General features: G+C 54.4%; 2 protein-coding genes across 3 annotated transcripts in view; one reads left to right on the top strand and one right to left on the bottom strand.

Moving 5' to 3' along the window:
* Positions 1–4,519, top strand: part of RCC2 (regulator of chromosome condensation 2) — a 38,261-nt gene extending 33,742 nt beyond the window's left edge. For both annotated transcript variants that reach the window (XM_066375206.1, XM_066375205.1), the window contains 2 exons: positions 1,340–1,417; positions 2,110–4,519. In XM_066375206.1, coding sequence (XP_066231303.1) covers positions 1,340–1,417; positions 2,110–2,214 — 183 coding nt within the window. In that variant the 3' untranslated portion in view covers positions 2,215–4,519. The remainder of the gene's footprint in view (positions 1–1,339; positions 1,418–2,109) is intronic.
* Positions 4,520–6,203: 1,684 nt separating this feature from the next.
* On the bottom strand, positions 6,204–25,701 carry PADI6 (peptidyl arginine deiminase 6). Its single transcript, XM_066372030.1, has 16 exons — positions 25,592–25,701; positions 24,723–24,906; positions 22,694–22,766; positions 21,903–21,970; positions 21,292–21,403; positions 20,415–20,540; positions 16,437–16,615; positions 16,088–16,191; positions 13,929–14,040; positions 12,218–12,325; positions 11,853–12,007; positions 10,898–11,054; positions 10,669–10,792; positions 9,168–9,238; positions 7,841–8,002; positions 6,204–6,437 (listed from the first exon to the last, which is right to left on the bottom strand). Exons 1-16 carry the CDS (start codon positions 25,681–25,683, stop codon positions 6,204–6,206), a joined length of 2,061 nt encoding a protein of 686 aa, XP_066228127.1. The 5' UTR covers positions 25,684–25,701.
* Between the last annotated feature and the right edge of the window lie 272 nt (positions 25,702–25,973).

Below are 25,973 nucleotides of genomic sequence, written 5' to 3'. Positions count from 1 at the left end.
GTGTCCTTTCAGACTGTGGGGCGTGTGCCTCAGCTCTGCTTTCCCCCAGGTCTTCAGAGCCTCGAGCTCAGTCAGCCCATGCCGTTAAAGAGCGGGGTGTCATTGGACCATCCTCTTACGTCATTTGGGGACACTTCCCATTTTTCTAAAGTTTATGTCTGTGTTGCTGGCTTATCTCAGTTACCTGAGTGATGAGAAGCGGGAGCTCTCCATTTCTCACACGTACTTGGCCTTCCCCAGCCAAATGCCTCTGACTGTCGGGTTCTGATGCTTGGTGAGGCCTGACCTTCATTTCCTCACCAAGAACAGCTTGGCTGTGTCTCGTCCTGACGGCCCACCTGTTCCGCTTGTGACTTGATCCTCAGCTTGGCTCTTGTATTTCTTGTCGGGAACATAGTCTGTCTCTCTTCCCTCCCAGCTTCTGTCATGGGTGGGAGCTGCTGGGTGACAGACAGGGAAGGAGGGCTTGGTCCCCGGAGCCGTGTCCAGGACTGCTGGGCTGGCCTGCCTGTCCTGGGCTCTGTGCGCCTGCTTTCAGTGTGGCAGCTTCTGAGGGGCTCCCCGCAGGACCTCAAAAGGCTTAAGGACGGGGCCTCATTTTGACGGACTGTTTGAGAGAAGGGCCCTCAGAAATAGATTGAATGTCAGTTTGGAAACTCAAGGGGAAAGAGAGGTACTTTGGGGGCAGCCTCCCGGGGGGAGAAGATGAAACAGCACTTGGACCCACTCACTCCCTGTAGGGGAGGCATGAGGTGGGCCTGGGGCAGGTGGTCGGGGACGGAGGGCTTCCTCAGCAGGCCGGTGTCTCCCTCTGACCGAGCGGGGCTGAGGCGTCTGCGGCATTGAAGTCCCCCACCTCCGTGCCTTTGCATGCAACCCCCACCCAGAAGTCCTTGACCAGTCCCTTTTGTCCCTGGTGGGGCAACAGTGGGCTCATCACTAACAATGGGTGGTGGTTATTCAGTCTCCAGCCTGCAGGGTGAGCAGGTAGGATGGCTTGAGTTCTTTGTGACCTTGTAGCTCTCAAGAGCTGTAATTGCCATTTCTTCCTGGGCTCATGATGTCTTCTTACCAGTGAGATGCCCCAAAGATAGCTGTTACCACATAAATCCCCAGAGGTTTCCATTTAGCATCTGTCGTCGAGTTGAGAACTAGTCGCTTGGCAGCAGCCTTTGTGAGTCAGTACTGCTAGCCAGCCTGTCTCTGTGTCTGTGAGCAGCGGGCTTGGTCACAGGCTGCCGGGCTCGGTCTGTGGCCAGCAGGGAGCCTTTGTACCTGATTTTGGACCATGCCGCGGTGTCCCCAGTTCCGTGAGCATCTCCTCTGCTTGCCTCCCCAGGGCTACGGGGACCACAAGCCCAAGTCTTCCACTGCAGCTCAGGAGGTGAAGACGCTGGACGGCATCTTCACAGAGCAGGTGAGTGGGGGTCTGAGTGGGGGTCTACTTCTGCTGCCGCTGGGGAGCAACAGGTCCTGGTAGCAGAGAGAAAACACGCCAGTTTGCACCTCCTCTTGTTCCTGGTCCTCCCGTGAGCCTGTGCGGGGGCTTCCTGATGGGTACCAGCCATCAGCAGAAGGCACAGAGGTGCGCTGGCCGACTCCGAGGCTGTTCTCACCCTGACACTGGCCCTGGTCCCGCCACCACGTGGATTTGCTCCAGGGCAAGTCTGTCTCTCATGCCTACCTTGTAGTTGTCCCCAAGACTGCACACCCTAAGGGTGGAGGCAGATGGCGAGGTGAGGCCGCCTTCTCTGCTGTATGGTCCACCAGCGCTGTCTGCTCTCACAAGACAAGGTCGTGGTTCAGAGAGGCAGAGGGAACAGGGGCGGGATCCACGTGTCTCCACCTGTCCCTGCCGAGAGTTTGTGTCCATCCCGCACCCGATGGGCCTCCTCGAGGCAGCCTAGAAGGCTTTGGTTGGTGACAGGTCCCATTGAGATGAAGGACCCTTAGCAAAGGGCTCCTTGTTCTCCATTATTCTCCATGTCCACCCAGTCTGCTCACCCAGCGGACTAGTGTCCTGTGTCTGCCTTGTGCTTATCTGCTCCTCACTCTGACACATCTGTGTGTCGGTGTCCTTGCACACCCAACGTGGATTTGTCCCTGCAGGTTGCCATGGGCTACTCGCACTCTTTGGTGATAGCGAGAGATGAAAGCGAGACCGAGAAGGAGAAGATCAAGAAACTGCCAGAGTACAACCCCCGCACCCTCTGAGGGCCAGCCCGCCCGCCCCACACCTCACGGCAGCTGTCTTTCCCACGTGCGCTGGGACGGGAAGTCACACGGGGAATTTAAACAAGCAAAAGTTGAACGAAGGTGCATTTGTGTTAGACTCCCTGAGGTTCCGTTTTACAAGTGATTCAACGTCAACTACCTTTTTCTGTATGCTTTCCAAAGTGTTTTTCTTTCCCTGTTTAATTAAAATATTTGCTCATAGTTGATTTACCATTCCTACAAAAGGCAGAAACTTTGAGCAATCTAAGGTTTTTTTCTTTAAGTTTTTTCCCCGTCCTAAATATATTTTTCAAAACTCTTTCTAATTGTAATTAGCATTGTGATCCAAGTGGGTGGTACCACCTGGGAGAGGAGTCGCCACTTACTCAGAAAAAAATGTCCCTTATGGGAGATGGTAGCGTTTTTGGCAAAGAGGGTCCCTGGTGGTCCGTCTTTATCCAAAATCCTACCCGTGTGCTTTAGAAGCATCCGGGTCTCTTCCCGCTTTTTCCTGTAGACCGGCCAAGGCCGGCCTTGGGTCTGTTGTTTCCTTGGCTGCTTGTAAGCCCCACCCCCTCCTTTTGGCTGCAACAATAGAACCTGCCATTCCCCCCTGGCGGGGGCTCTGGGGTATGTGTTTAGCCACTTATGTCTACTTTATCTGTAAATGAAGTCCAAGTGAAAATCAGGTCATCATGGAACCAGTGGGGGTGGGCAGTCGTGGGGACAAGTATCTGGTTCAAGAACCGGCTTGACGGTTCCTCTGAGGAGCCAGGGCCGCCTCGCCAGCACTCGCCGCTAGAGATTGATCGGCCAGCAGTTTAAAAAGTGCATTCTGGAGTCCTTGCCAAGAAGGACCAGCCCTTATGTACCAGCCTTCATCGCCTTGTGCTTCTGTTTGTATCACCCCCCCCCCCGCCCCCCACCGCTGTGTCCACTGGAACAGCCTGGTCTGTTTGAGACGCGGGGTCCAGTTCTGCTAGCCCAGCTCTCTGGTCACATTTGCTTGGCTGTGGTACCAAATAGATGGGATTGTGAAGAGGTCCCGTATGTCAGCACAGATGCTCTGACGGCCACCCGACTCCCCGCCAAGTGCCCTCCGCCCAAGCTGTCCCGAGCGCTGCGCCGCTCCGCTCCGCGTGAGTTACGAGGTGCCTTTCCCAGAACCCTCCTCTCACTTGGACCCGAGAGGGGACAGCTCTGGCTGGGGCTCTTGGTTTCGAGATGGTTTGGACTGGTTTGGGTGCTTTAAAATAGGTTTTTTAGTTCAGTGGTGCTTCTGAGGGAGAAGGGGATAGAGCTTCATTGTGAGACTTGGGTGGATGGGAAAGTTAAATATTTTTTTTTTAAGTTTTTGCTTTGCTATTGTTACCACCTGTCATTGTCTTGATGTTAAAATGCCAAAAATGACCTAGTTGTTGCTTTTTCTCCTACTCATCCTCCGTTCCTCCTTACAGTGGCGTCTGCCTTTGCAGAGCACGTAAGCAGCTCTGTCCTGGCCAGTCCTGGGGCCTCAGTGAGGAGACCGGCCCGTATCTAAGATTTAGTCTGACTTTATGCTCATCTCTGCTGTCCTGTGTTCAGTCAATAGTCCAGGGGAGAAGCTTCTGCCACTTGAGAGCTTCTGCTAAACTAACCTGGTTTGTCCAAATCACTCCCAAAACCACCATCTCTACTCAAGCTTCCATATGTGGAACCCGTTTCCCTGGACTGGTCTCTTTCCTGGAGTGGGGTTAGGTGCCCTGCTTCCCGGCCCGTATAGTCCCCCGGGGCTTGTGCGGTCCCCGAGCGAGTGGCGGGAGCGTAGCCTGGGCGCTGGCTGTTACGGGAGCTGCCCTTGGTTAAGCAGGGCTTCGATCTTCCAATGTACTAATCTGATCCCCACTGCCAGCTGATTCTAGAACCCCTTGCCAGGGATCTGGAGCAGGAAAGGGGCGCACCTTCCCAGGGAAGACTGCCCTCTTCTCTCCCACAATCACTCCTTTTGGCTTCGAGTTTTAAAATGAACTTCCTATTGGGGAAAATGCTGTAGAACAAAGGAGTTGGTGGTGGTCCTGCACTCCAAGAGAAAGGGACAGAGTGACCCGAGCTGAGAGTGCGCTTTGCGCTGACCCTTGGCGGTTGCCGTGTCTTCCAGCTCAGGAAGGAGAATTTGGAAGAAGAGGCTTAGAGTGAAGGGGAATCTAAGAAGAGGTTGTGATTTGGTCGGAGGTGCCTGGTTTAGTGCTGTAATTGTCTTATTTTTTTTTATATATATATTTCTTGGAGTAAACATTTTAAATAAACGACATCATTGTTTACTCTGTTTCGGCTTTTGCTCTTCTTTCTCGGTAGAACGAAGGTAAGAAATGATCAACTCCGTGTTTCTCTGCGGCCTGCACGTGGCCCTTGGCCTGTTGTCTGAGGTCAGGCTCCCATGGAGGGACTGTTGTGGATAACAAATCCAGGGCGATGGGTCCTTTTCTCTTCTGGGCTTAAACCATACTGGGGCTGGGAGGCGAGTGGAGCTCCCAGCTCTGTCCCTTGAGGATCAGCACCTCATTTGCTCAAGAGTGAGTATTTTGCACACACCACACTGGGGCTTTGAGAAGATGAGGCAGGGAAATGGGAAACCGTGGTCTGTTTCGTGTGCCCAGAAACATCTGTCCTCCCCCACCACCTCTTCAAAAGGGAACTTTGTCACTACAGCAGTGATTTCCAACTAGTGTGCTGCAAGAATTTTTAACACACTGTACCTGACTAGTCCGGGGCACTGACCTTTTTTCCCTTAGTTAAAAAAAAATGATCACAGCTAACAATAGCCGTCCGGTGAGAATGAATCAAAATTATACATAGGTGTTGTTTTTGGTCAGATCAGCAAAACATGGTGTGCTGCACAATTTTAGCAATTAGTTTTTGTGTGCCTTGAGATGAAAAGTTGAAAATTGTTGCACGAGAGGATGGTCACCAGGGGGCACCACGAGGCCAGTTGTGTGTCAGAGGCTCCAGGCATTTTCCGTTCTGCCCAGGCTGCTGCTCCTCCAAGCCTACTTGGCTGAGCTACAGTGCACCATCCACCAGACCCCTGCAGCCACCAGCATTTCAACACTTCATCCATATATGGAGACTTGGATACTGGCCCATTTTATGTCATCTGACCTACCCCTCCCAACAGGCATTACCCCCATTCCTAGAGTCTAGACTGCTTGGAACTTCCTGTTAGCAGGAGGAGGGGCAGGGTGGGAGCAGCCATGGTGGTTACAGCCTCAGTATCCCTTGTTTTAATAGCATCTTTGTTCCATTAACGGGTCCAGACTGATTGGAATAGGTGGCCTCGGGGCCCAGAGTGGGCATTTTCTCTCCTGGACACAGGCATAATGGGAGTCCACTCAGGCCTGCCCCTGATGGCCCTTGTCCTCCAGAAGCTACCCCAGCAGACCAGGACACTGGAGCCTGAATCTGACAAAGCCAGCTGCTCACAAGGGGAACCACCCGTCCTGTCCTGAGTAGGAGCCTCCCCTCTCCCAGCCTGGGCTGCCAGATTCGGTTCAGACCTCTAGCCCTGGCTTCTCTCATGCTTTTACTAGAGAATTCAAACAATCCGATTCCTACCAATTCCTGTTACAGACGGAAGTTAAGGATGAGGTAGACACAGCAACACGTTAGCCTAGTCCCCTAATGCCACAAGAGGGACTGCCTGACCACAGCTGTCCCACCTCCACTCTCCATCCTTAGCTGTTACCCCTCCCCCCAAACATGGCGGCCACTGCCAAAATGCACTCAGAACAGCTGGAGCTTTAATGGGTAGTCAGTAAACACTTCTCAGCGGAAGAGTTTCCATCTTTATCCAAGGGGTTCAGGCTGGAAGCATTTGCCACCCCCACTGGATTCTGAAGGATGGGAGAACAGGGTAAGGAAGGGGTGTAGTGTCTCAATTCTCCAGCCCTCCTAGCAGAGGCTGACAGTCGGCCACTTGTGCTGGAGCAGGGCTGGCAGTGCGAGGCCTGGGTCTAAGGCACCATCTTCCACCATTTATAGGCAAAAGGCACCCGGCGAATGTTGGCACAGGCGCAGAAGTCTCCGATTTCCGTCAGGTAGCAGTCAAAATCGTTAATGAAGGTGCATTTGAAGCCCAGGGGCTCCAGCAACTGGCAGACCTTTTCTTCCAGGCAGCAGGTTCCCTTGACCTGGGGCCCAAAAGGCTTGGGGATGCCCAGGTCCTTGCCCATCACGGTCACCTGCAGCTGTCAGATAGGACGGGCAAGACCTGAGTGGGCTGGAGCCACAGAAGGTAGCCCCTGTTCCCATGGGTTAGGAGTGCCATTGGGTTCAGTGCAAGGGAAAACCCCCTGCCTCGGGTTGGACTAGCCCAGGAATAGCAAGCACACCTGCCAGCACTTCTCCAGGCCTGTGTCCATGCAGACATCACTAGTCAATCTTGGCAAGTCCAACTCACTTCTTAAGCCTCTGATGGCCCCACCCCTGGGTGATTCTCAGTAGCAAACCCCAAATCCTGCCTGGCCAAGGTCTGGCTTTGCCAACTTCCCTGGTTCCTTCTGCCGCATTTCTCTGTCTGGCCTTCGGTCCTGCCCTACCTCTGCTGGAATGTTCTGCTCCTAGCTTTGTCAGATGACTGTCCATTTTTCACATCTCAGCTCTAGCCATTCCCACCACAGCCCCTACCGAACCCCAGGACCCACGAAGCACCCAAAGGGCCACATTGGTCTTGTAAATGAAACAGACACCCATGTGCGGTTGATGAACGCAGGGCCTCAGAGTTCCAGTGTCTCAGTTCATGCTTAGTGTCTGCAGGGGGTCGGTTGTGTGCGAAAGGTCAGATGTAGGCCAGAGTTGGAGTAGGGTTAGCACAACAAGGGCCTCATATGCACGTGCACACCCCAACTCCTCCCCTAGTCTGCATAGGAACAGGACTGTGAGTGAGCACGTCCGTGTTCCAGAGGCTGCCCTGGGCACAGGCCGTGTGGACAGGAAGACCCTGTCTCCGAGAGCTTGCCCGCAGTCTCAGCCAGCCGATGTCTCGGCCCCTGGTCTGTGATTGCTGCGAAGTGATTACCCCTAAGGTTGGGGATTAGCTCAGGGCCCAGCTCATGGTCGCTGCTTGGCAAGTCATCTAGCCTGGTCCCGCTCCCCATTCCATGGTGTGTGTGTGTGTGTGTGTGTGTGTGTGTGTGTGTGTGTGTGTGTGTGTGTGTGTGTGTGTGTGTGTGTGTGTGTGTGTGTGTGTTCACTGCTTGGCGTGTGTGTGTGTGTGTGTGTGTGTGTGTGTGTGTTCACTGCTTGGCGTGTGTGTGTGTGTGTGTGTGTGTGTTCACTGCTTGGCAAGTCACCTAGCCTGGTCCCGCTCCCCATTCCATGGTGTGTATGTGTGTGTGTGTGTGTGTGTTCACTGCTTGGCGTGTGTGTGTGTGTGTGTGTGTTCACTGCTTGGCAAGTCACCCAACCTGGACCCGCTCCCCGTTCCGTGTGTGTGTGTGTGTGTGTGTGTGTGTGTGTGTGTGTGTGTGTGTGGTAGAGGGTGGGGGGTCCTCCCTCCACCTTACTTCCTCTCAGGTGCCTTTGCCTGCTCTGCACACACACCAGCCTCCCACCCCCACCCAGGGACAGCCGGCCCACCCGTGCCTCTCACCAGGTTGGGGAAGTAGGGCCTTGCATAGAGTTTCTTGGTCTGCTGGCTGGAGGGCACATTGGTCAGCTGCTCCAAGCAGAAGAGCTGCGGGATGTCCACAATGTCCCTCTCCACCAGGCCCAGCTCCCGCTTCAGGACGTCTCGGTTCAGGTTGATGCATTTCTGTGGGCCGGAGAGGCCGGTGGGGTGGGAGGAGGCCGGGAGAGGGGCAGGAGAGGAGTGAGTGTGCTGGAGGGGAGGGTAATGGCCTGAAGCCACTCCCATTTCAGCACTCCGTGCGGGGGGCCTTGTGGGGCATGACATCCCTCGGATAGACAGGGGACTCAGAGTCAAGGCCTGGTCTTGGCAGGCCAGGTTCTCATGGCCAGTCAGCACTGGAGCAGCTACTGGTCTTAATTCTACTGTAGCATGGGTCCCCTTTGGCCCTCAATCCTGATCAGGGTGGGGGACCTGGGAGGGTCGGGAAAGGGCACAAATAAGTCCTCAGACCGAGGCATTCTGCTTCCCTCCTCAGGAAGGGACAGGAGCAGTGGTTCCCACTCAGGGAACTTCCCTGCTCAGACAAGGTAATACCCAACACCCAAGCACTTCTCTGCTCTGACGCAGGGCTCATGACCACTACACAAGGATATCGTCCAGGGCTGTTTAGACTCCACACACCTGGCTGGCACCCACGCTGCTGTTCTAAGAGACCTTCTGTTTTTGCAAAGGTCAGGGCACCGTGGCATTGAACACACCTGGCCAGGAGCCATAAAGACCCAATGAGCAAGGCAGTTTTGTGCTGACCGTGTGGCCTCCGGGCAACTCTGCCCTTTTCCAGACCTTGGCTTCTCTTCTAGAAGTTAGGTAACCTCTTCTGGGGACTCCTGTGCTTCTCAGCCAATGGTCCACATTTTCAGAGATCCGAGGTGCTGGGTGGTTCTGAACACTGAGCTGATGGGTCTGAGCATTGAGAAGTCCCTGGTCTATTCCTAAGTCTCTGGTTCTACCTTCTTAGGAAAGTCAGGGGCAAGGTCCTCTGCCCAGAGGCAGAGCTCCAGCACTGTTTTCTGGTCAGACACTGAGTAACGCAGTAAGTGAAGCATGAACTTGACAGCCCCATGGGTTCAAACCCAGGACCCCAAGTCACCAGCTCAGGCTAGTGACTTTACTCTGAGCCTGACCCTCATACACAAGATGGGGTTGACGTCACAGGGTTATTCTGAGGATTACGGTCATGTATTTTGCGTGATGCTGGGACTAAAATAGTTGCTCAATTAGGAGCTGGTCTAGATCATCAATGCTTCTCCCCATTTTCTAGAGATGGTCCCACACCCTTGGCCCCTACCTCCACGTAGTCATTCTGCTTCCTCATGTTCTCATCAGCCAGGACTTGATTGATGGTCTTGGCCTCCCTCCCTGCAGTGGAGGAAGGTGGCGGCAGGCCTGTTGGCCATGGAGTGGGCAACGTTGTCCAGGGCTGGGCAGACTCGAGCCGTGGGCATGGCTGACTGGGTGTATTCTTGGGCCGGTGACTAGTGTGGGTGGTCTGCTTAGTCCCTGGGGACCCTTGTAGGTCAAATGTCACATGTAGAGACTGAACAGGGTCCATGAGAGCCCAGGCAGGACTTCCACTGCCGTCGGCCACTCTGTCCCTGGAAGGATGGGGTATCCCTGCTTTTGGGGAGGCAGCCCAGGACAGGTTAGCAGGTGACTTCAGCTCCACTTACCTCTTCCCCGGGCACCTCCGTGCGTTCTATGACCTGTGCCACTGGGCTACCTTCTGTTTGTGATCTTGACCCTTAACCACATTATCTAACTTTGCTCCTCACTTGCCTCATTTTAGAACAGAGGTGCCCAATTCAGCTGAGACAGCACCAAGTTTAGCACGTGGTATGTGCTACACGGTTCACACTCGGTAAATGTAACCTTCCATAAGTGCCTCTGGGACCACGAGATTCCGGGGCCCCTTCCCAAAAGTTGACTTGAGGAGGTCTAGGGTGGGGCTGAAATTCTGTATTTCAGTGAGTTCCCAGGTGGCCCTCTGACCTCACAGGAAGAGCGAGTGTCTGGAGCAGTGGTTTTCAGCCCCTATGAAGATTACAGGCGTCCCTGGCTTACAAACAAAATAGGTTCTGTAGGTTGGAGAACATTTAAGTATTTATACTCACAGGAAGGTAAAAAGAAACATTATGTTAAGACAAACATCTAAGTTGCATTTAACAGGTAAATGGACCTGTTCCAAATTACATACAAACTCAACTAAAGAACAAACCTCCAGAACCTATCTTGTTTGTAACCCGGGGACTGCCGGGGTTGGTTGACTTTCTCGGACCAGCATTTGTCCATGGACCAGCAGTTGAAAACTACTGCTCTAGAGAACCTCCTGACACCCCGTCCCCTCCTGGTCCCCCCACGTTCAGACCAGAACTCCAGCGGCACCTGGTACACAATCTCTGCTGGTCCACTGAGGTTTTCCTTAAGGATGGCCAGGAGACCCTGAAGTTCCACTGCCCAGGTACTTAACCTAACATTCCCCAAATAGTTCCCGAGACTAATGTTAGCCTACGGTCCCCCCCACCCCCCACCTGAGCCATCCGTGTGCTAAGTCCCCTTCACACCCATTCCAGCAGCCTCAGCTGCACCTGAACTTCCGACCCGTCTATGCGGTCCCAGGACCACCAGCGTAGCCCCGCGCTGGGATGTGTCCTAACACGGTGCATGCACGTTCTGCTTTTATGCTTCCCTGTGATCCTTTCTACCAGGAAAGGCTAAGTAAAATCACTGTAGGGAAGACACCCGGGGAAGAAGGGACAGGCCGCCGCGCTACGGTCGGGTGGTCCTCTTACCGTTAGAGTGGCGCTGGTCCTCCCTCACTTCTTCAAACAGAGGCATGTCTCCATAGCCCCCCTTCTGTTTCTCCTGGAAGAGTTTGTAGCAGGCGCTGGGGCTGGCCAGGAGCAGCCTGAAGCCCTGGGGGACGGGGAATGAGGGTCAGCCGCTAGCTTCCCCTCCAGAAGTCTCCAAGGGTCTCCAAAAAGAAGGTGGAAGACACCCTCTGCAGTTCCCAACACACACCTTTTCATCCTCACTCTTGACCTGTGTGGGGACGAAGCACATGAACTCGTCCACGTGGCCAGTCGTCAGCCAGTCCGAGAAAAGTTCTACCGGGGCCTGGACTCGCTGGGCGTAGAGGAAGTCCCGGAGGGCCTTGCTCATGTCCCGGCCCTCCTTGCTGAAGGGAAGATGGAAGGGGCAGCGCTTGAGCCAGCATGGCCCCCAACTACCGAGTGTCAGGCTCCCTCAGGTAACTGGCTGCTCTGACTATTGAGCACAGGTGACTGGTCCACAGGGGAGGGTGTGGTTATTAAGGATCCCTTACTCTTATTTAATTTCATGTTACATTAATTTTATTTACTTTTAAGTATTTATTGGTTTTAGAGGAAGGGAAAGAGACAGGAACATCAAGCTGTTCCTCTATGTGCCCCAACTGGGGATCGAACCAACAATCTCTGCACTTCAAGACAATGCTCTAACCAACTGAGCTATTCAGCTAGGGCTACATTAATTTTAATGAGTTCAAAAAACAAATTATTTATGGGGGGGAAAAAAATCTCTTACTCTGGCCCAACTCAGGCAGGACTGAGAGAAGAAATTCTAGAAAAAAAGACTGGACCATGGGACACAGTATCTCCTGGTTTTAGGTTAATGATCACCAAGAAGTCTAGCTTTGAGAGAGGCCACCTAGAAGTCCACATCTTGTGGAAATGACATCCTGTTGGGTCACTAGACCACCCTAGTTTAGCGCGCTTCAATTTAAACCCTGGAGTCACCAAAGAATAAAGAGTTTGCTTTTTTCTCCCTCTCGTCTCCTACATGAATCACAGGCTCAAATATCCTCAAGAGTTTAAGGAATGGTCCAGGGCAGATGACCTGCTTGGTCACATGGGAGTCAGGTCGAGCCAAAGTGAACAACCAGGGTCCTTTCCTTCAGTTTTAAGACATCTGGCCACCACCTGACCTCTTGCCTCACCTGGGGTAAAAACTGCTGCCAATGAGGATCCTGCCTAGAGGATACTCCTTCCCTTTGATCTTGACAGGTGGGGACACCATCAGGTTCCCAATGGAATCCATGCTGGCCACCCTGTGGTCCTTGGTGCCCTGGATCACGTAGCCAACCCCTGGGCTCTGGAAGGAGACCCAGTCGGGGTGGGGCTATTAGAAGGGATGGGATTTAAACCCCAATCTTACCTCTCATCCAGTCTCTCAGGTGGACTCCCCTGCCCCCTACCCCCCAGAGGCCACCTGGGCCTCTCCCTTGGTCCCCCATCGCTTCTGGACAGGCACCAGGCCTGAGAAGTTAGACCAAGTCCAGATCAGCCAAACCGAGCCCCACACCAGTGAATATTTCATGGGGAAATCTTCGAGCTTGAGGACCCGAGGGGTGTCAAGGACCAAGGAAACAGTCTTGTGGGGAGCCTGAGTGTAGCAGAAGGCCATCTCGTCCTGGAGGGGACAGGAAAACAAATTGTCATGTCTTCTCGCTCCATCACCCGCTTTCCCGCCTGTGTCTGGCTGGCCGGGCACAGCGCTCCCCGTGCCTGGGCCACCTCCAGAGGTGGGGGGACAGCAAGAACCCCTTTTTCCTGCCAACTCCTGTTCAACCAGCAAAGCTCAGCTCAGAAGTGACCCTTGCTTGGGAGCTTTTCCTGGCCCATTCTCCCACTCATCAAGTATTAAAACCTGAGTCACCCAGATTCTTCCTTCTCTCATCTGCACCCAGTCCACAAACAAGCCTCTCTGGCTTTATTTCTAGAATGCATTCCAAATAGACTCATCCCAAGATGCCATTATGGGGAAGCCACTATGACCTCTTCCCTGAGTGACCGCCATACCCGCCAGCCAGTTTCTTTTCTATCCTTGCCCCTTCCCCTAAGACCTGTTCTCAGCTGGAGGGGGTCTTTCCGAACCTAAATCAGAATGTTCACACCCCTGATTTGTACCATCCAATGTCATCCCATCCTGCTCTGGGTTTTTTATCCCTGCTATATGACCCACCGCTCACCTGCCTCTGACCTTTCTCTCTCTCTGGTCTGGCCACTCAGCCCGTTTCTTAAATCCTCTGAGAGCATCCCATATGCTACCTTCAGCTAGCTGTTCCTCTGCCCAGGGGTTCCTGCTTTTAATTCCGCCACCCCCACCCCGATGGGTGGCCAGCTCCTGGTTTCCCGAGTTTGAAGGTTTTCCTGACCACCCGAGCCAACTAGTATAGTATGGTCTCATTTTTTGCTTTCACAACACTTAGAATTCTGTCTTTGCTACAGCAGGGGCGGTATGGTCCCATTTTATTTTGTCTCGAATACTTGGACTGGTGCCCAGAATGTGATCATCACTCAGCTATTTATGGAGAATAGAGCATGGGGTGGGGAGTGGGGGGAAGAGACTTCCTGCTCTGCCAGGATCCAGCTGGACCCTGGGCAGTGTGCCAGCTCTGACCACCTATAGCTGAAGGGGCCAGACCTTTCAGATGCCTAGGGGTTAAGGCAGGGGTCAGGAACCTATGGCTCGCGAACCAGATGTGGCTCTTTTGATGGCTGCATCTGGCTCGCAGACAAATCTTTAATAAAGAATAATAATAACGTTAAAAATATAAAACATTCTCATGTATTACAATCCATTCATTTCCTACCACTCATGTTCATGGGTTGTGGGTGGCTGGAGCCAATCACAGCTGTCCTCCAGGACAACACCAAATTTTTATTGGATAATGCGTGAGGTACCCAGGTTGTTGTATGGCTCTCACAAAATTACATTTTAAAATATGTGGCGTTCATGGCTCTCTCAGCCAAAAAGTTTCCCGACCCCTGGGTTAAGGTCAGGTGTTCTGTGGTCCTGACCACGAGCATCCTGAAGTAGGAGGAAGTTGGACTCTAAGCTCCGTTCCTTGGTAGCTATGACTTGTTCCGTCTGAGCCTCCCCTGATACCTCTAGTTAGACTTAGCTTTGCTGGGAAGGTTGAACAGAAGCCTGAGATGTTTGTTATATGGGCCACAATCGGAATCTCCTCTGCCCCCTCTCCCCAGACAGGTTTCCCCAGGTGGGGTGTTACCTGAAGCCACCTGCCCAGGCGGTTGGGGTCCTCATAGACAGATGCCACCTGGCTGTTGCTCCTCTCGCTGAGTTCCATCACCGCACTCACGAAGCCCTGGACCTGCAGCTCTCTGCCAGGGGAGGTAAGCCGGCTCTGGAAAGGCCTGTGAGGCTCTCCCCCTGGTCATGACGTTGCTGTCCCAAGGGCAGGGGCCACCTCCCTCTGATCAGGAGAGAGTATGTCCCCACAAGATTAAGCAGAATGGCTGTCCCCCAACCTCAGACCACATCCTATCCAGCATCACTCGGCTTAGTTCATGGTAGGGTCTGGTCAAGAACTGTTTTTATCAGTCTGCCCTCTGGTGGCCTAGGACTCTGCTCTGTCCTGACCCTGTAGTCACACCCCACAAGTACCTTTTACGCCTGGTCCCAGGCAGTTTGGGAGCCCCCCACGCTCTCCTGCCTGGGTCTAACCAGAGGGCCAACTCTTCTCTCCCCAAGGGGGCTGTATTTTTCCCGAGAAGATGTAATGTGTTCCCTCCCCTTGAGATGGCCAGCAAGGCTGGCATAGTCATATGGGTAGCAAGGGATAGGGGGATAGGTCTTGAATCTGGGATCTTAGTGTCATCATGTATAGCGCCCTGGGATCTTAGCACTGTCATACCGGTCCACAGTGTGCATTTGTTCCTTGTTGGAGATAAACGGTGATATTTGAGGCCGTTTAAAAAGATCACCCATTTTATAAATAGATCCTCATGGGTCAAATGCCAAGGCAAGGTCATACCTTGGGAAGTGTCAAAATTGGGATTTTAACCCGGTTCTATGTCTAAAACCTACATTGCTAATCTATGCTACTGCTTTAAAAATGCCGTTTCTCAGGTCTACAAGGCACTGATCAACCTGACAAGGTACAGAACAGTCTTGAGTATGTGTGCTGGGGTCAGGGTGGGTAGCCCCAGTATCATGGCTGTATATGGCTAAGCTGGGTCAAGCCATGCCTGAATTTCACCACGATGGGAGGCTCCCAGAGGACCCGAGTTTCAGTGGATGCCTCCTGTGAGTAAACAACTTGTCTTCAGGGACAAAAGACAAAGTAGAAAGATCTGATATCTGGGTATGTGTTATTAGCAGAATTCCTCAAACTCTTCCCTACTACATTCTCATTCTGAAGCCTGGCATTCCTCTGAGGACCCTCTTCTCAGCAGCCCTCCCTCCGAAGAACTGGTTTTCTTTTCTACCCCACGGGCACGGAGAAGGAAGGGAGGCCCTCCTTGCCACGTGTTTGTTGCTGCATCTGGGCCATCATGGTCTCTTTAGGTCCTTGACCTGACAGATCTTATTATCTACCCCACCTCAGCCTCCTGTCCCAACAGTCACACCACCTCCAAGATCTTGATCAAACATCCAGTTCCATCCATCCATCTCCCTGCTCATCGCGTCCAGTCGTTGGGCCAGCAGCTTGACCTCGTAGGGACCTCTGGCCCTTGACTGCTCTCATTCCCATCACACCTTGTTTCTTCACCTTTCTTCTAACCCGTCTCTGATGCCTTGTGGTAATTATACCCTTGTCCATTGTCCACCGGGGTGTATTTGCCTGGCGAACCTCCAACCCTGGTTAGACCTGGTTCTGCATTTACACTTCTCTAGAACTCAAGTTACTGAAAATAGACACCAGTCACCGTGAGCTTTGCTTCCAAGTTGTCAGCCTAAAGAGGTCCTTAGTGCTGGTTAACTTTAGAGCATGTCCTTGGGGTCTGTTACAGCCCCAAGGCTCTGCCCTGACACCCGGGGTCCACGAGGCCCTGCTGGCCGTGGCCCCGTCCTCGCCACCTCCTCCCCTACCTCCTGTCACCTGCTTTTTTTCACCTCTACAGGCCTCCTTGCAGTCCCCAGAACACATGCTTGTCCTCATTCCTTTGCTTTATGCCACTGGACAGACACTACCTGAAGTCACGCTGTTTACTTGGCGGTCTCCCCATCAGACCAGGGGCGGGGCCTCGCATTCACTGTCCCTCGGGTTGTAAGTGTTCAGATTCATAGCAATGACCCGGTAGCTCGGGGGAAGGATTTCACTTTCCTGGTGAGAAGTCTAGTCCTCTTGACCCAGCCGCCCGCAGGCAGGTGGAAGGGGACTAGGTACAGAAGTGGCCAGGCACACGCAGACTGAGGGCTTCTTACCTACACAGGTAGACCTCTAGAGGCATCTGGGTGCTTGGGGTAAAGATGCAAGGAGCCACCCGGAACACCACTGTGTCCTTGTATACCAGGGTCTCTGGAATCGACTGCAATAAGAAACATGGTCCTATTGGTGACCTGGTTCCACATATCTCCCCGCCCCCCATCCCCGGGGCCCCCAGCTGCTCAGTCCAGCCCACGTCCAGGCGCTCACCTGTCCTCCACCACTCTTTCCTGGAAAGGTGCATGAAACCCCAGCTCCACCCCCTGAGCCCTGTCCTCCCCTCTCCTCCCAGCTGAGAGATGTCCCTTCCCACACAGTCCCTGCTGCCGTGTCTCCTCGGGGACTTACCGGGTCTTGAGACTCTTCCACCAGGGAGACCGAGTAGAAAATCAGGCCGGAGAAGCTGGCGGAAGGGAACTCTGTGGCTTCTACATAGAAGGTCTCGTTCAAGTGGCTCTCCAGGGGGGCAAAGTCGTAGGTGTGCCGGCCGGGCCCCAGCACCAGCTCAAAGGTGCTGGACCCGTCTTCTAGGAAGGCAGGGACAGACAGACAGACAAGCTGTCACCACCCTGATGGCCCAGTGTCCTGGCTCCTTCCTCCCAGCAGTCTGGAAGCCAGGCTGGAAATTCTATAGAATAGGAGCTCCGCTGGCTTTTCTGTCCCCATGTTCCCAGTGCTTAGGGACAAGGGCCAGTTACTCACCAACATGCTCAAAGGCCCATTACACATCAGGACTTGGGACTAGGATAAAAATGCCTGCCTGCCTGCCTTCAAGACATTCAGTCTAGGGTGAAGACTCACAGCAGGTGGTCTGCATATGGACCAACTTTGGGCAGAACGTCATAAAAACTCAAGGGGAGAAACGACATGCAAAGGTGGGCTTGGCAGCCTCACCCGGAAAGCCCGACACTGACGGCAACGCACTAGGAAGCATCAGCGAGAACTGCCTACTGGGGGGAACAGCCCTCCACCTTCCTTCCGGAGAAGGTGAGAGAGGTGCCTATCGTGTGGGTTAGGCCCATTTCATTTCAGGTTTAGACCATGAAATATACTGCTTACAAAAATTAGGCGATATTTTAATGCTTCACATTCATTTTGAAATTTCCCCTAATTTTTGTGAGCAGTATATAGACCACACACACAAGACAGCAGGAGGAAGTTGAGCACATGTGGTTGCCTCTAGTTAATTTGATTCGGAATCCATCCATTTCCATCTGTGGAGATCACCCTGGCCCAGGGCCATCGAACTCCCCTCCCTGGACCACTTGTCCCTGCCTGCCCTTCCTGCCACAGCCCCCATCCTCCTAACCCATCCCCAGGGCGGCGGCAGTCCGAACGACGGCTGCTCCTGCTTGCAGCCTCCGGGTGGAGCCTGGTTTTAGGAAATTCCAGTGTAGGTTTATCTTGGTCACCGAGCCCCTGAAGGATCTGTGCACTGCGTCCCTCCCGGATCTCACACGTAGCAGGTGCCAGGTCCCTCAACATGCCAGCAGATGGCTGCCATGGCCACCGCTGTCCCCACAGCACAAGCCCTGGCTCACTGGCTTCTGGCTCTGGTTTGCAGTCCCGCAATGGCCAGAGTGGGGCTGTGGTTCTCCAGATGGACTCTCTAGCTACTTGCAATTCTGCAGATGACCTTGTTGAGGTACGGGGGGTGCTGGCTGTGGGCTTGGCCTCAGTCCTCCCTTGCTCCTGCTGCCGCTGGCTGTATATCGGCTGGGCCAGCTGGTAGTGCTCCTGGACTCCTGCTTCTAGTCTGCCTGGAGGCTCCTCAGCTGGCCCTGAGCTAGGCCTCAGGGGGTCATACTGGACAAGGGGACTCTTCCACCAGGACCCGCACAGCATCCCAGCCCAGAGGCACAGCCCTTTAGACTCACTGCAGAGGTCCAAGCTGTGTGCCTGGTGCACTGCAGGTTCTCCACTCCACAGACTGGGTCACGGCTGACCACCACTCAGACCCCCTAGAGCAGCTGCGGACACAGCACCTTCAGCCAGGCCAGGGCCCTGGGCTCCCATAGCCACTCCACCCAAGCTGATTGACCATGAAGTGGTGGAGGCGAGAGGGCCCCAAGTCCACCTGTTACAAACCCCTTACCAGCCATCTCAGTTCTTCTGCACTTGACCCTCTGGGGAACAGGGTGGGGGGGCTTCTCTCTGACCCAATTGCTTGCTTTTAAGCATAGCTAACCTTTCCTTGTGGACTTGCTATGTGCCAGGAAGTGTGATGAAGGCTCACAGGCTCACTGGCCTCCTCACCCTCCTAAGGCAGGTGCAATGATTCTCACGTCCACTGTCCGGATAAGGAAGACACGTTGTCCAGGCCCAACGTGGTCGCCTTTACCTAGAAGGCTCTTCCTGCTTCACCCTCCCAGGGCTGGCTCTGCTTGGCTCTGCTCAGTTCTTAGCTCTGCCCCACCCCCTGCCCTTTCCCCACCCTCAGCCCCCAGCCCCTGCCTGGCCCTCGGCTGGCTGTCCACCTGTGAGCAGGTGCGAGCTTGTCCTTCCGGAGCTGGAGCCCCGGGGCAGAGCAGGTAACAGTTTGAGCTGGGCGCTTTTCTCCCTTCCAAACCCCACCACGCCTAGAGGTGGGGCAGGGGCCCTGGTCCTCACTGTCGCTTCTGACCACTTCATGCCTTTGAAGGGCATGCCGTTGGTAGTGTCACTGCCCCCTTTCCCTGTACCTGACGGCCATCCTCCCCCTTCCCCTTGAACTACTCTAGCACTGGCTCATCTCCACCACTCCTGTGGTCATTGCTATGACCCCCAGAGCCCAGGCCCCTGCACAGTGTGCCCTCTTCTTTGACTGGATCCCAATGGACTGGCATTCTGCGCCATCTGTGATGCAGAGGTCAGTGCTCACGACCCCGACAGCACCCCTAAGATGGGTGTGACATCTTCCTCTCCTTATAGCTCAGCGGTACTCCCACTCGGATTCTCCAGCCCCAGCTACGAACCTTCTCACCCTCCTCCTGTGCCTGGATCCGGCACCCACCCACTCCCTCGCACACCTGTCAGCTCCCATGCCCAGGCCTCACCTCAGGTCAAACCAAGCCTAGAAAACTCTGGCATCTGAGCAGCCCGAGAACCCGTCTCAGTGAAGGGCCTCATTCAAGATGTGCTCAAGCCTTGGCTGGGTGGTTCAGTGGGTCAAGCATCATCCCAGTACGCCGAGGTCGCAGGTTTGACCCGCGCTCAGAGGACTATGGAACTTGTTGGCCTCCCGAGCAGGCTCCAAAGACGGCCCGGCTTAGCCTAGTCCAGCCCAGCCCATCTGAGTTATCTACACCTGGTGGGCCTCACGGGGCCAGTGCAGCCCTCACCGCCTGAACTGGGCCTGCACCCATAGGTTTCTAAGACTTCCTCCCTAGGTAGGAGGGCAACATACAACCTGGGCTGCTTTTTCTGGCTAGCCCCAGGTCACTTCCAAGTGCAGCTGTGACCTCGGGCCTACAGAGGAGATGGAGTGGAACACTGAGCTCAGGCCCTCCAAGCACAGCCGAGACAGTAGCAGGAGCCCGCATGCCCACGCTGGGCACAGGGACGGCCTGTTAGAATCCATAGGGCTCATCAATTGCCCACCTGGAGCTACACATGGCTTCTAAACCCAGGCAGCATACCACCAGACACCTCTAGAAGCAAGAGCTAAACTTCAATGTCAGGAACGCAGAGGCCCTGAACACTAAGCCAGTTTAGAGAAGTCGAAAAGACTTGTTTGTTCAAGGGTCTTTTGCTGGAATTGGACATGTCCACTTTCTAACCCAACAGCCTTCAAAACCTGTAGAGAATAGGGACATGCTACCTGCCTGGCAGGTTGATAAGCACTGAAGGTGGCAGCGTGTGGCACGGTGTCCGAGGGACTCGCTAGCGTCGCTGCTATTGGCTTCTTGGTTTCCGAGTTCTGGAAACATTAATATAGTGGGGTCCTGGTTCAGAAATGAAGATGAATTCTTCTAACGGGAGTAACTGAGAGGAGACGTGCTCTAGTTTGTATTAGGCAATAGCTATTGCTTTAGCTCTTATACGTGTCTTGCCTTCCAGACATGAAAACTCTGCAGAACAGGCACTATCTTGGCCTCCCCTGGGGAAAGGGGCCGGGAGGTACAATGACTCACCCACGGTGTGTAGACAGTTTTTAGTGCCCGTGGCAGCCAGACAATCCTAGGGCTACAAGTCTGGCTGCAACAAACCCTGACCTGCGCCTCTAGGTCCCCAGCAGGTTTCGGGGGTGGGGGTGGGGGACCCTGCTGGGTGGGGGTGTGGCCACAACCCTCCAGGAGGCGGAGGCGAGACAGCAGACAAAGCTGAAGCTAGTGTGGAAACACTCACCGTGGGCCCTGTAGACTCTCGCCTTCTCTGACTCTTCCTTGGAGGTGTGGAGAACCAGCCGGTGGTTCTTTAAGACACAGCTGGGCCCCTGAACGTCCAGTACCATCTGGGACAGGTTCTTTATTTCTGGGCGAGAGACAAGTTCAAGGTTCAGGGCCTTCAGAGGCCAGTGCTCCAGGGGTTGGGGGGCTTGTATATTAGAGCACAGAGGACCCTCTGCCACCTGCTCTGGCCCAGGCTTAGTGTCACATGCTGCTCCCTACGTGACCACAGGCTCCTCGGGCCCACTTTGAGTGAGGGTGGCACTGACCCCATACAGTAGTCCACAGACACGTAGAACAGGGCCTGGAGTGGTCAGTTCCACTAGGGTTTCCCTCCAGGCTTGGTCTGAACCAGGATCTCTGTTTTATTCTGCTAAGACCTAGAACCTAGGTCCCAATCCCACATCAGGACCAGATTCAAGATTGCTTTTGCCCCAGACTCAGGGTTCCTATCCCAGGCTACGAGAGGGTTTTTAGGAGGAGTCTCAATACCCGTTTGTGTCTTCCTTTAGTCTTCTCATCCACCTTGTAAGGCCAACTCTATCGTGCCCATTTTACAGACGGCAAAACAAACCAGGGAAGTTAATGTTCATAGCCAGGAAGTAAGTTTGTTAGCTGACATCAAGTCCCACACCCTTCCCACGGGGCCACATGGTCTCTTCTCTTCCTACTTACGAGCTTTAAGCCATCGATAAGAGACTTGATTGGCCCAGACTGGGACATCAACCTGCCCATCTGCATTTGCTGAGGGGTAGGGCAGTGAAGCCCCAGGGTAAGGCAGAGCCCAAGGAGGAAAGGCGGTCACAGTCCCAGGACAGTGGCCAGTTTGTTCTCACCCTCTGTGAAGAACACTTTCTTGGTCTTGTCCGCGAGCTGGCCCACGTCCGCAGGGCTGCAGTTCACGAGCAGGATGGCACCCCAACCCCTGGGGCCCCAGACCCAGTTTTTCTGCAAAGACGACAGGCATGCTGGTTCAGGAAGACGTCAAGTTAAGTCCTCTGCTTCCCAGATGCTACCCCCACCCCCCCACCATCAGGGGCAGAGCCCCGCCTTTTCTTCAGGGTGCTAGAAACTCTAGGATCAGAACCTGCCAACTCTAGTGCCTTATAGGAACATGAAGGTGTCATCAGGTGAGCGGGCCAAGAGGAAGGGGGGACTATCTGGGGATGGGTTACCAGGTTCCTACCTAGCATCAGGGGAAGTAGGGACTGAGGCCAAGCAGGGGAGACGTGTCCCATCTGCTCCAATTGACTATATGACCAGGCTTGGATGGGAACCTGGCATTGCTAGACATTCCTGGTTTTTAAAAAGAGCTAGACACTGACTTCAGCTCTGATTTGTGTTGTAGCATTTTGACTTAACACTAGGAAGGTCCAACAGGAAGGAGGTTGTTGGCTAGTGCTGGCTCGGGGGCCCCAGGTCTGCACCCTGCCCCTGGCAGCCTCACCTTAGCCTGTTTGTCACTCGCCACCTCGACCTGCCCACTGCGGAAGAGATCCGCATCCAGGGAGACCGCTGCAACGGGAGGAAAAGGGTCTCACAACCAGGAAGGGTCTCATCAGCGCCCTGGACCTGCTGGATGGAGCCTAGAAGCTGTTAGGATCCTGGAGAAGGACAGGGTTGGTGTGTGTGTGGGGGGGTGCCTTCAGATTTGAGCAGGTTTGAGAGAAGGGGAGGAGAAACTGAGGACGCAGAGATCGCTCCAAAGGAGCCGAGAGGTGGGGAGTAAGTTTGAAGAGAATATAGAATTGGATTTAAGAGAATAAGTGGTACAGTGTGGTCCGTAAGAGAATAGGCACTGTAGCCCGTATAGCTTGTTCTGGACAGATCCAGAAGGCGGGGGAGGGGCCATGGTGTCCTACCTCAGTAAGAATTACTGAAGGACTGTTCTTAAATATAAGCGAGAGAGGGAAAGATCTACTGTGGTAAAGTTAACTTTGAACCAGACTCTTCATCCACAGTCACAGGGGAGGCGAATGTTGGCACCAGACACGGGCAGGTGGGTAGATGATGGGAACACGGGGAGGTCCCGCCTGCCTCTGTTCTCGGAGAATTAGGTCGGCAGTGAGCGAGGGTGGGGGGAGATGTGGCTGAGCTTTGAGGAGGGAGTGTGCGTGGGTACGACCATGGAGTGAATCCACCTAGCGCCCATGGAAGGTATCTCATTACAGGGAGAACCCCCTCCCCCAGCCTCTGCCACACCCACCCTTCCTCCTCAGTGGTGGGACCAGCACTCACCAATGCCCGTGAGGTAGAGCTCAGCTGTGGCCACAGGGACTTCCTCATCTGGCTGATAGAACGAGACTGAAACCTGTAGAGACAACACCCAGAACCCACAGCAGCACTGAAAAGGGAGAAGCAGAGCCTGGGCCATGTGCCCACGTCCGGCCCCTTGACCTTGGTCTCACATCTCAGCGTCTGATGTCTTGCTGTGCACCGCCGATACAGGGCCACCGTGCTGTAACTAGGTGAGGAATGACCCGTATAACATGCCCTAACCACTCCAAGGACTTCTGTGCTCAGGCCTCATAACCACCCCCCACCCCCAGGAGGGTTCCGCCCCCAAGGGCAGTGGGATCAAGGGACTTGCTCTATGTCATTCATCCAGGAAGGGGTAGCCCGGAATTGAAGATCCAGGCTGCCCGGCTTCTAGAGGTCCAATGATGTTCTACGTGCTCACTCTCCCTGCCCCTCCTGGGACTCACTTGTCACCCCATCCGGTGGGCAGTATGGAAGCGGGGCCTCCCAAAACGTTAGGCCACTCACTCGAAAGGAAGGGGGACACCTGGGCAGGGGCACTGGGATTGGAACTCAGTCTTCCTTGTGTCCCAAGTCAGCCTCGGCTTCCAGGTAAGGACTTGCCCTTCAGCCACTGGCCTTGACCACAAGGCCCTGGTCACAAACCAGAGAACCAAACGTTAGGCAGGGGCCACACTTCATAGGCATGGGACCACCACCTGCTCCTAAACAGAAGCGTTTGTTCTCCGAAATCAAGCATCTCATTCCGTAGGCCGCTCTGACAGGGCCGGAGGCTGAGCCGTGGGCAGAGAATGCTTCCCAGGTCATCTGGGCTCAGCTGGGGCACATCACAGCCTCGGGTCTCACCTGGGAGACTCGCAGTTCTTGTCTACGAGCACCACCAGCCTCTAGGGAAACTGTCTGCCCAGAGCACGCAGTGTCGAGCGGTATGTACTGCCCACCTGCCAGCCCAGCAGACTACCCCGCCAGGTTCTGCGGATAGATGACCCCTAGTCCTGAATGTGCTTTGGCTGTGATTCCCACCTTCCACGTCACAGGGGAGTCGCCTAGGGAACTGGGGACTACAGGTGCAGGGCCCCATGTGAGGTTGATTTAATTGGCAGGGGCTGCAGCTCAGGTGTTGAGTGTTTGAGTCTCTGGTGCTTCTCAGTACTCTGCACGAGGACCTGCTCCCTCCATATGCCTCACCCATGATGAGCCTGATGACCTGAGCCACCAGGGGGAAGTCAACACCCCTACAGGGGCGTCATGAGGGAGACACCTTGCCCAGGATCAAGGGCACAGACATGGGCTCAAATCCTGGATCTGCCCCCACTCCAGTTGCATTATTCAAGTTTAGGTAGGATGCCCTGGCTGGATAACTTAGTTGGTTAGAGCATCATCCCAAAGCGCCGAAGTTGCCAGTTCAATCCCTGGTCAGGGCACATACAGGAACAGATGTTCCTTCCTCTCTCTAAAATCAATTTTAAAGATAAACATTTAAAAAATAGATTAAAAACAAAGTTTAGATAGGCCACTGTGCCTCAGTTTCCTCATATGGAAGTGAGGTAAAGCCGACCTCTGTGTACAAGGCACCTAGAACCTAGCCTGTATTTGATACACATTAGCCCTTTAGTTTCACTAGGATTCCTACACCCAGAGGACCTGCCTTAGGCAAAAGCTCATTTGAGTCCTGCTGCCAAAACCTTTTAAGGCAGACTTTCCAAGCAACTGGTCTGGAAGCTGGCCCGGCATTGTGGTCAAAAGCTCACATGGAGGCTGACGTGTTTGAGCTTGAATTCTGGTTCTACTGATGACTGGCTTGGGCAGGGCACTTCCTCTCAGAGCCTCAGTTTCCTTATCTGGAAAGTGGGGTCATGGAGTGCCCCCCTCACAGGTTTGTTGCAAGCATTAAGGAAGATCAGAGGTGCAGAACACTGGCACCGAATTTTCCACGGACTCGGCAAACACCAGCTGTGAGGCGAGAGAGCCCAGGGGTGGTGCTAGCCCCACTCGCTCCCTGGCCTACCTTGTCCCCGTCGATGGCAGAGCTGGGGGACATCATCGTCACCAGCACATCCAGGGGGTCAGACAGAGGCAACTGGATGGTGGCAGTCTCCTCGTTGGTTATATCCAGGACCGTGTCGTGGATGTCCACCAAGACCCCCGGGGAGCCACTAATGGTGAAGGACGTGCACTTCTGCGGGGCACACCTGGTTCGTCCGGAAGGGAGACAGATTTTAGGGCACAAGTCTCACCTTCTCAGCCTAGAGTGCCGCTGGCATGGTGGGGATAAGGAACTCTAACTTACAGTCAGGGCGTTTACCTCAGCCTTCCTCTCACCATCCCCCACTCCAAAGACCCTTGTGTCCTCTCTCCAAGCTCCAGCCCACATTCCACCCTCCCACCAGCACTCTAGATATTACCAAAGCTACATCTTATAAACTCCCAACTCTCAGGGAGGAAAGGACCACAGGATCCCTATGGCTGCGAACCTGGGAGGTCTGTGCTATGGCCCCCGGGGAGACCTGGACTCTTGTGAGTGTGTCACCTGCCCACTGAGGCTCCGATTTAGAGGCGTCTCCCTTGAGAGCTAGCCAGCCTCACCCCCATTTCGGAGGTAAGGGGACAGAGAAGGCAGGGCACTTGCTTCTAAGACTCCACAGCCCACAAGGGCGGCCAGAGAGACAGGCTGTCAGTCAGACACCTGCAGTGTCTGGATGGGGAGGTCCTACAGACCCACACTTGACTCCTTGAGCTGAGGCAGGATGACAGCCTAAGATGCAGAGAAAAGAGGAAGCCCCCCAACCCCCACATAACCCAGGCACAGCCCCAGGTGGGGAGCCAGGTACCAGCCTCCCTACCCAGCCAGCCCTGGCTGAGGCCCCAGCTCCTCACCCGCTGAAATCCAAGCAGACCTCCATGCCCACCACACAAATGGCATGGGTGGGACTGCCCAGGGACAGATGGATGACGCTCTGGTGGGACATGGCACGGCCCTCTGAGCTAACCACCCTCACCCGACACAACCACGTCAACTGACCCCGGGACTCCCCGCCACCCTCCCCTCTTATGGGCTCAGGGCCTCGCCAGCACGCTCCCTTGTTAAGGAGGCTTCAGCAGCTGCCCAGCTGTGACTGATTTTCTCCATTGCGGCTGCAGAGGAGCAGGTGGGCTCAGAGCCCCTTTATCACAATTTATTAGACAGCTTGTGCCTGCAGACCCGAGGTCCACGTGAGGCTGGCTACTTAGGTCCTCGGCCTTCAGCTGGGAGCAAAAG

The sequence above is a fragment of the Saccopteryx leptura genome, chromosome 3, assembly GCF_036850995.1.
Source record: "Saccopteryx leptura isolate mSacLep1 chromosome 3, mSacLep1_pri_phased_curated, whole genome shotgun sequence".
Taxonomy (NCBI): domain Eukaryota; kingdom Metazoa; phylum Chordata; class Mammalia; order Chiroptera; family Emballonuridae; genus Saccopteryx; species Saccopteryx leptura.
Note: the sequence above shows the minus strand (reverse complement) of the source record. Positions and strands in the feature narration are given on the sequence as shown.

Coding starts and splice junctions, on each gene's coding strand:
- PADI6 (XM_066372030.1), bottom strand. CDS start 25,683: ATGTCCCACCAGAGCGTCATCCATCTGTCCCTGGGCAGTCCCACCCAT. Junction 21,404..21,902: donor CGAGTGACAAACAGGCTAAG/GTGAGGCTGCCA, acceptor TCGTCTTTGCAG/AAAAACTGGGTCTGGGGCCC. Junction 12,326..13,928: donor GCCTGGGCAGGTGGCTTCAG/GTAACACCCCAC, acceptor TGTCCCCTCCAG/GACGAGATGGCCTTCTGCTA.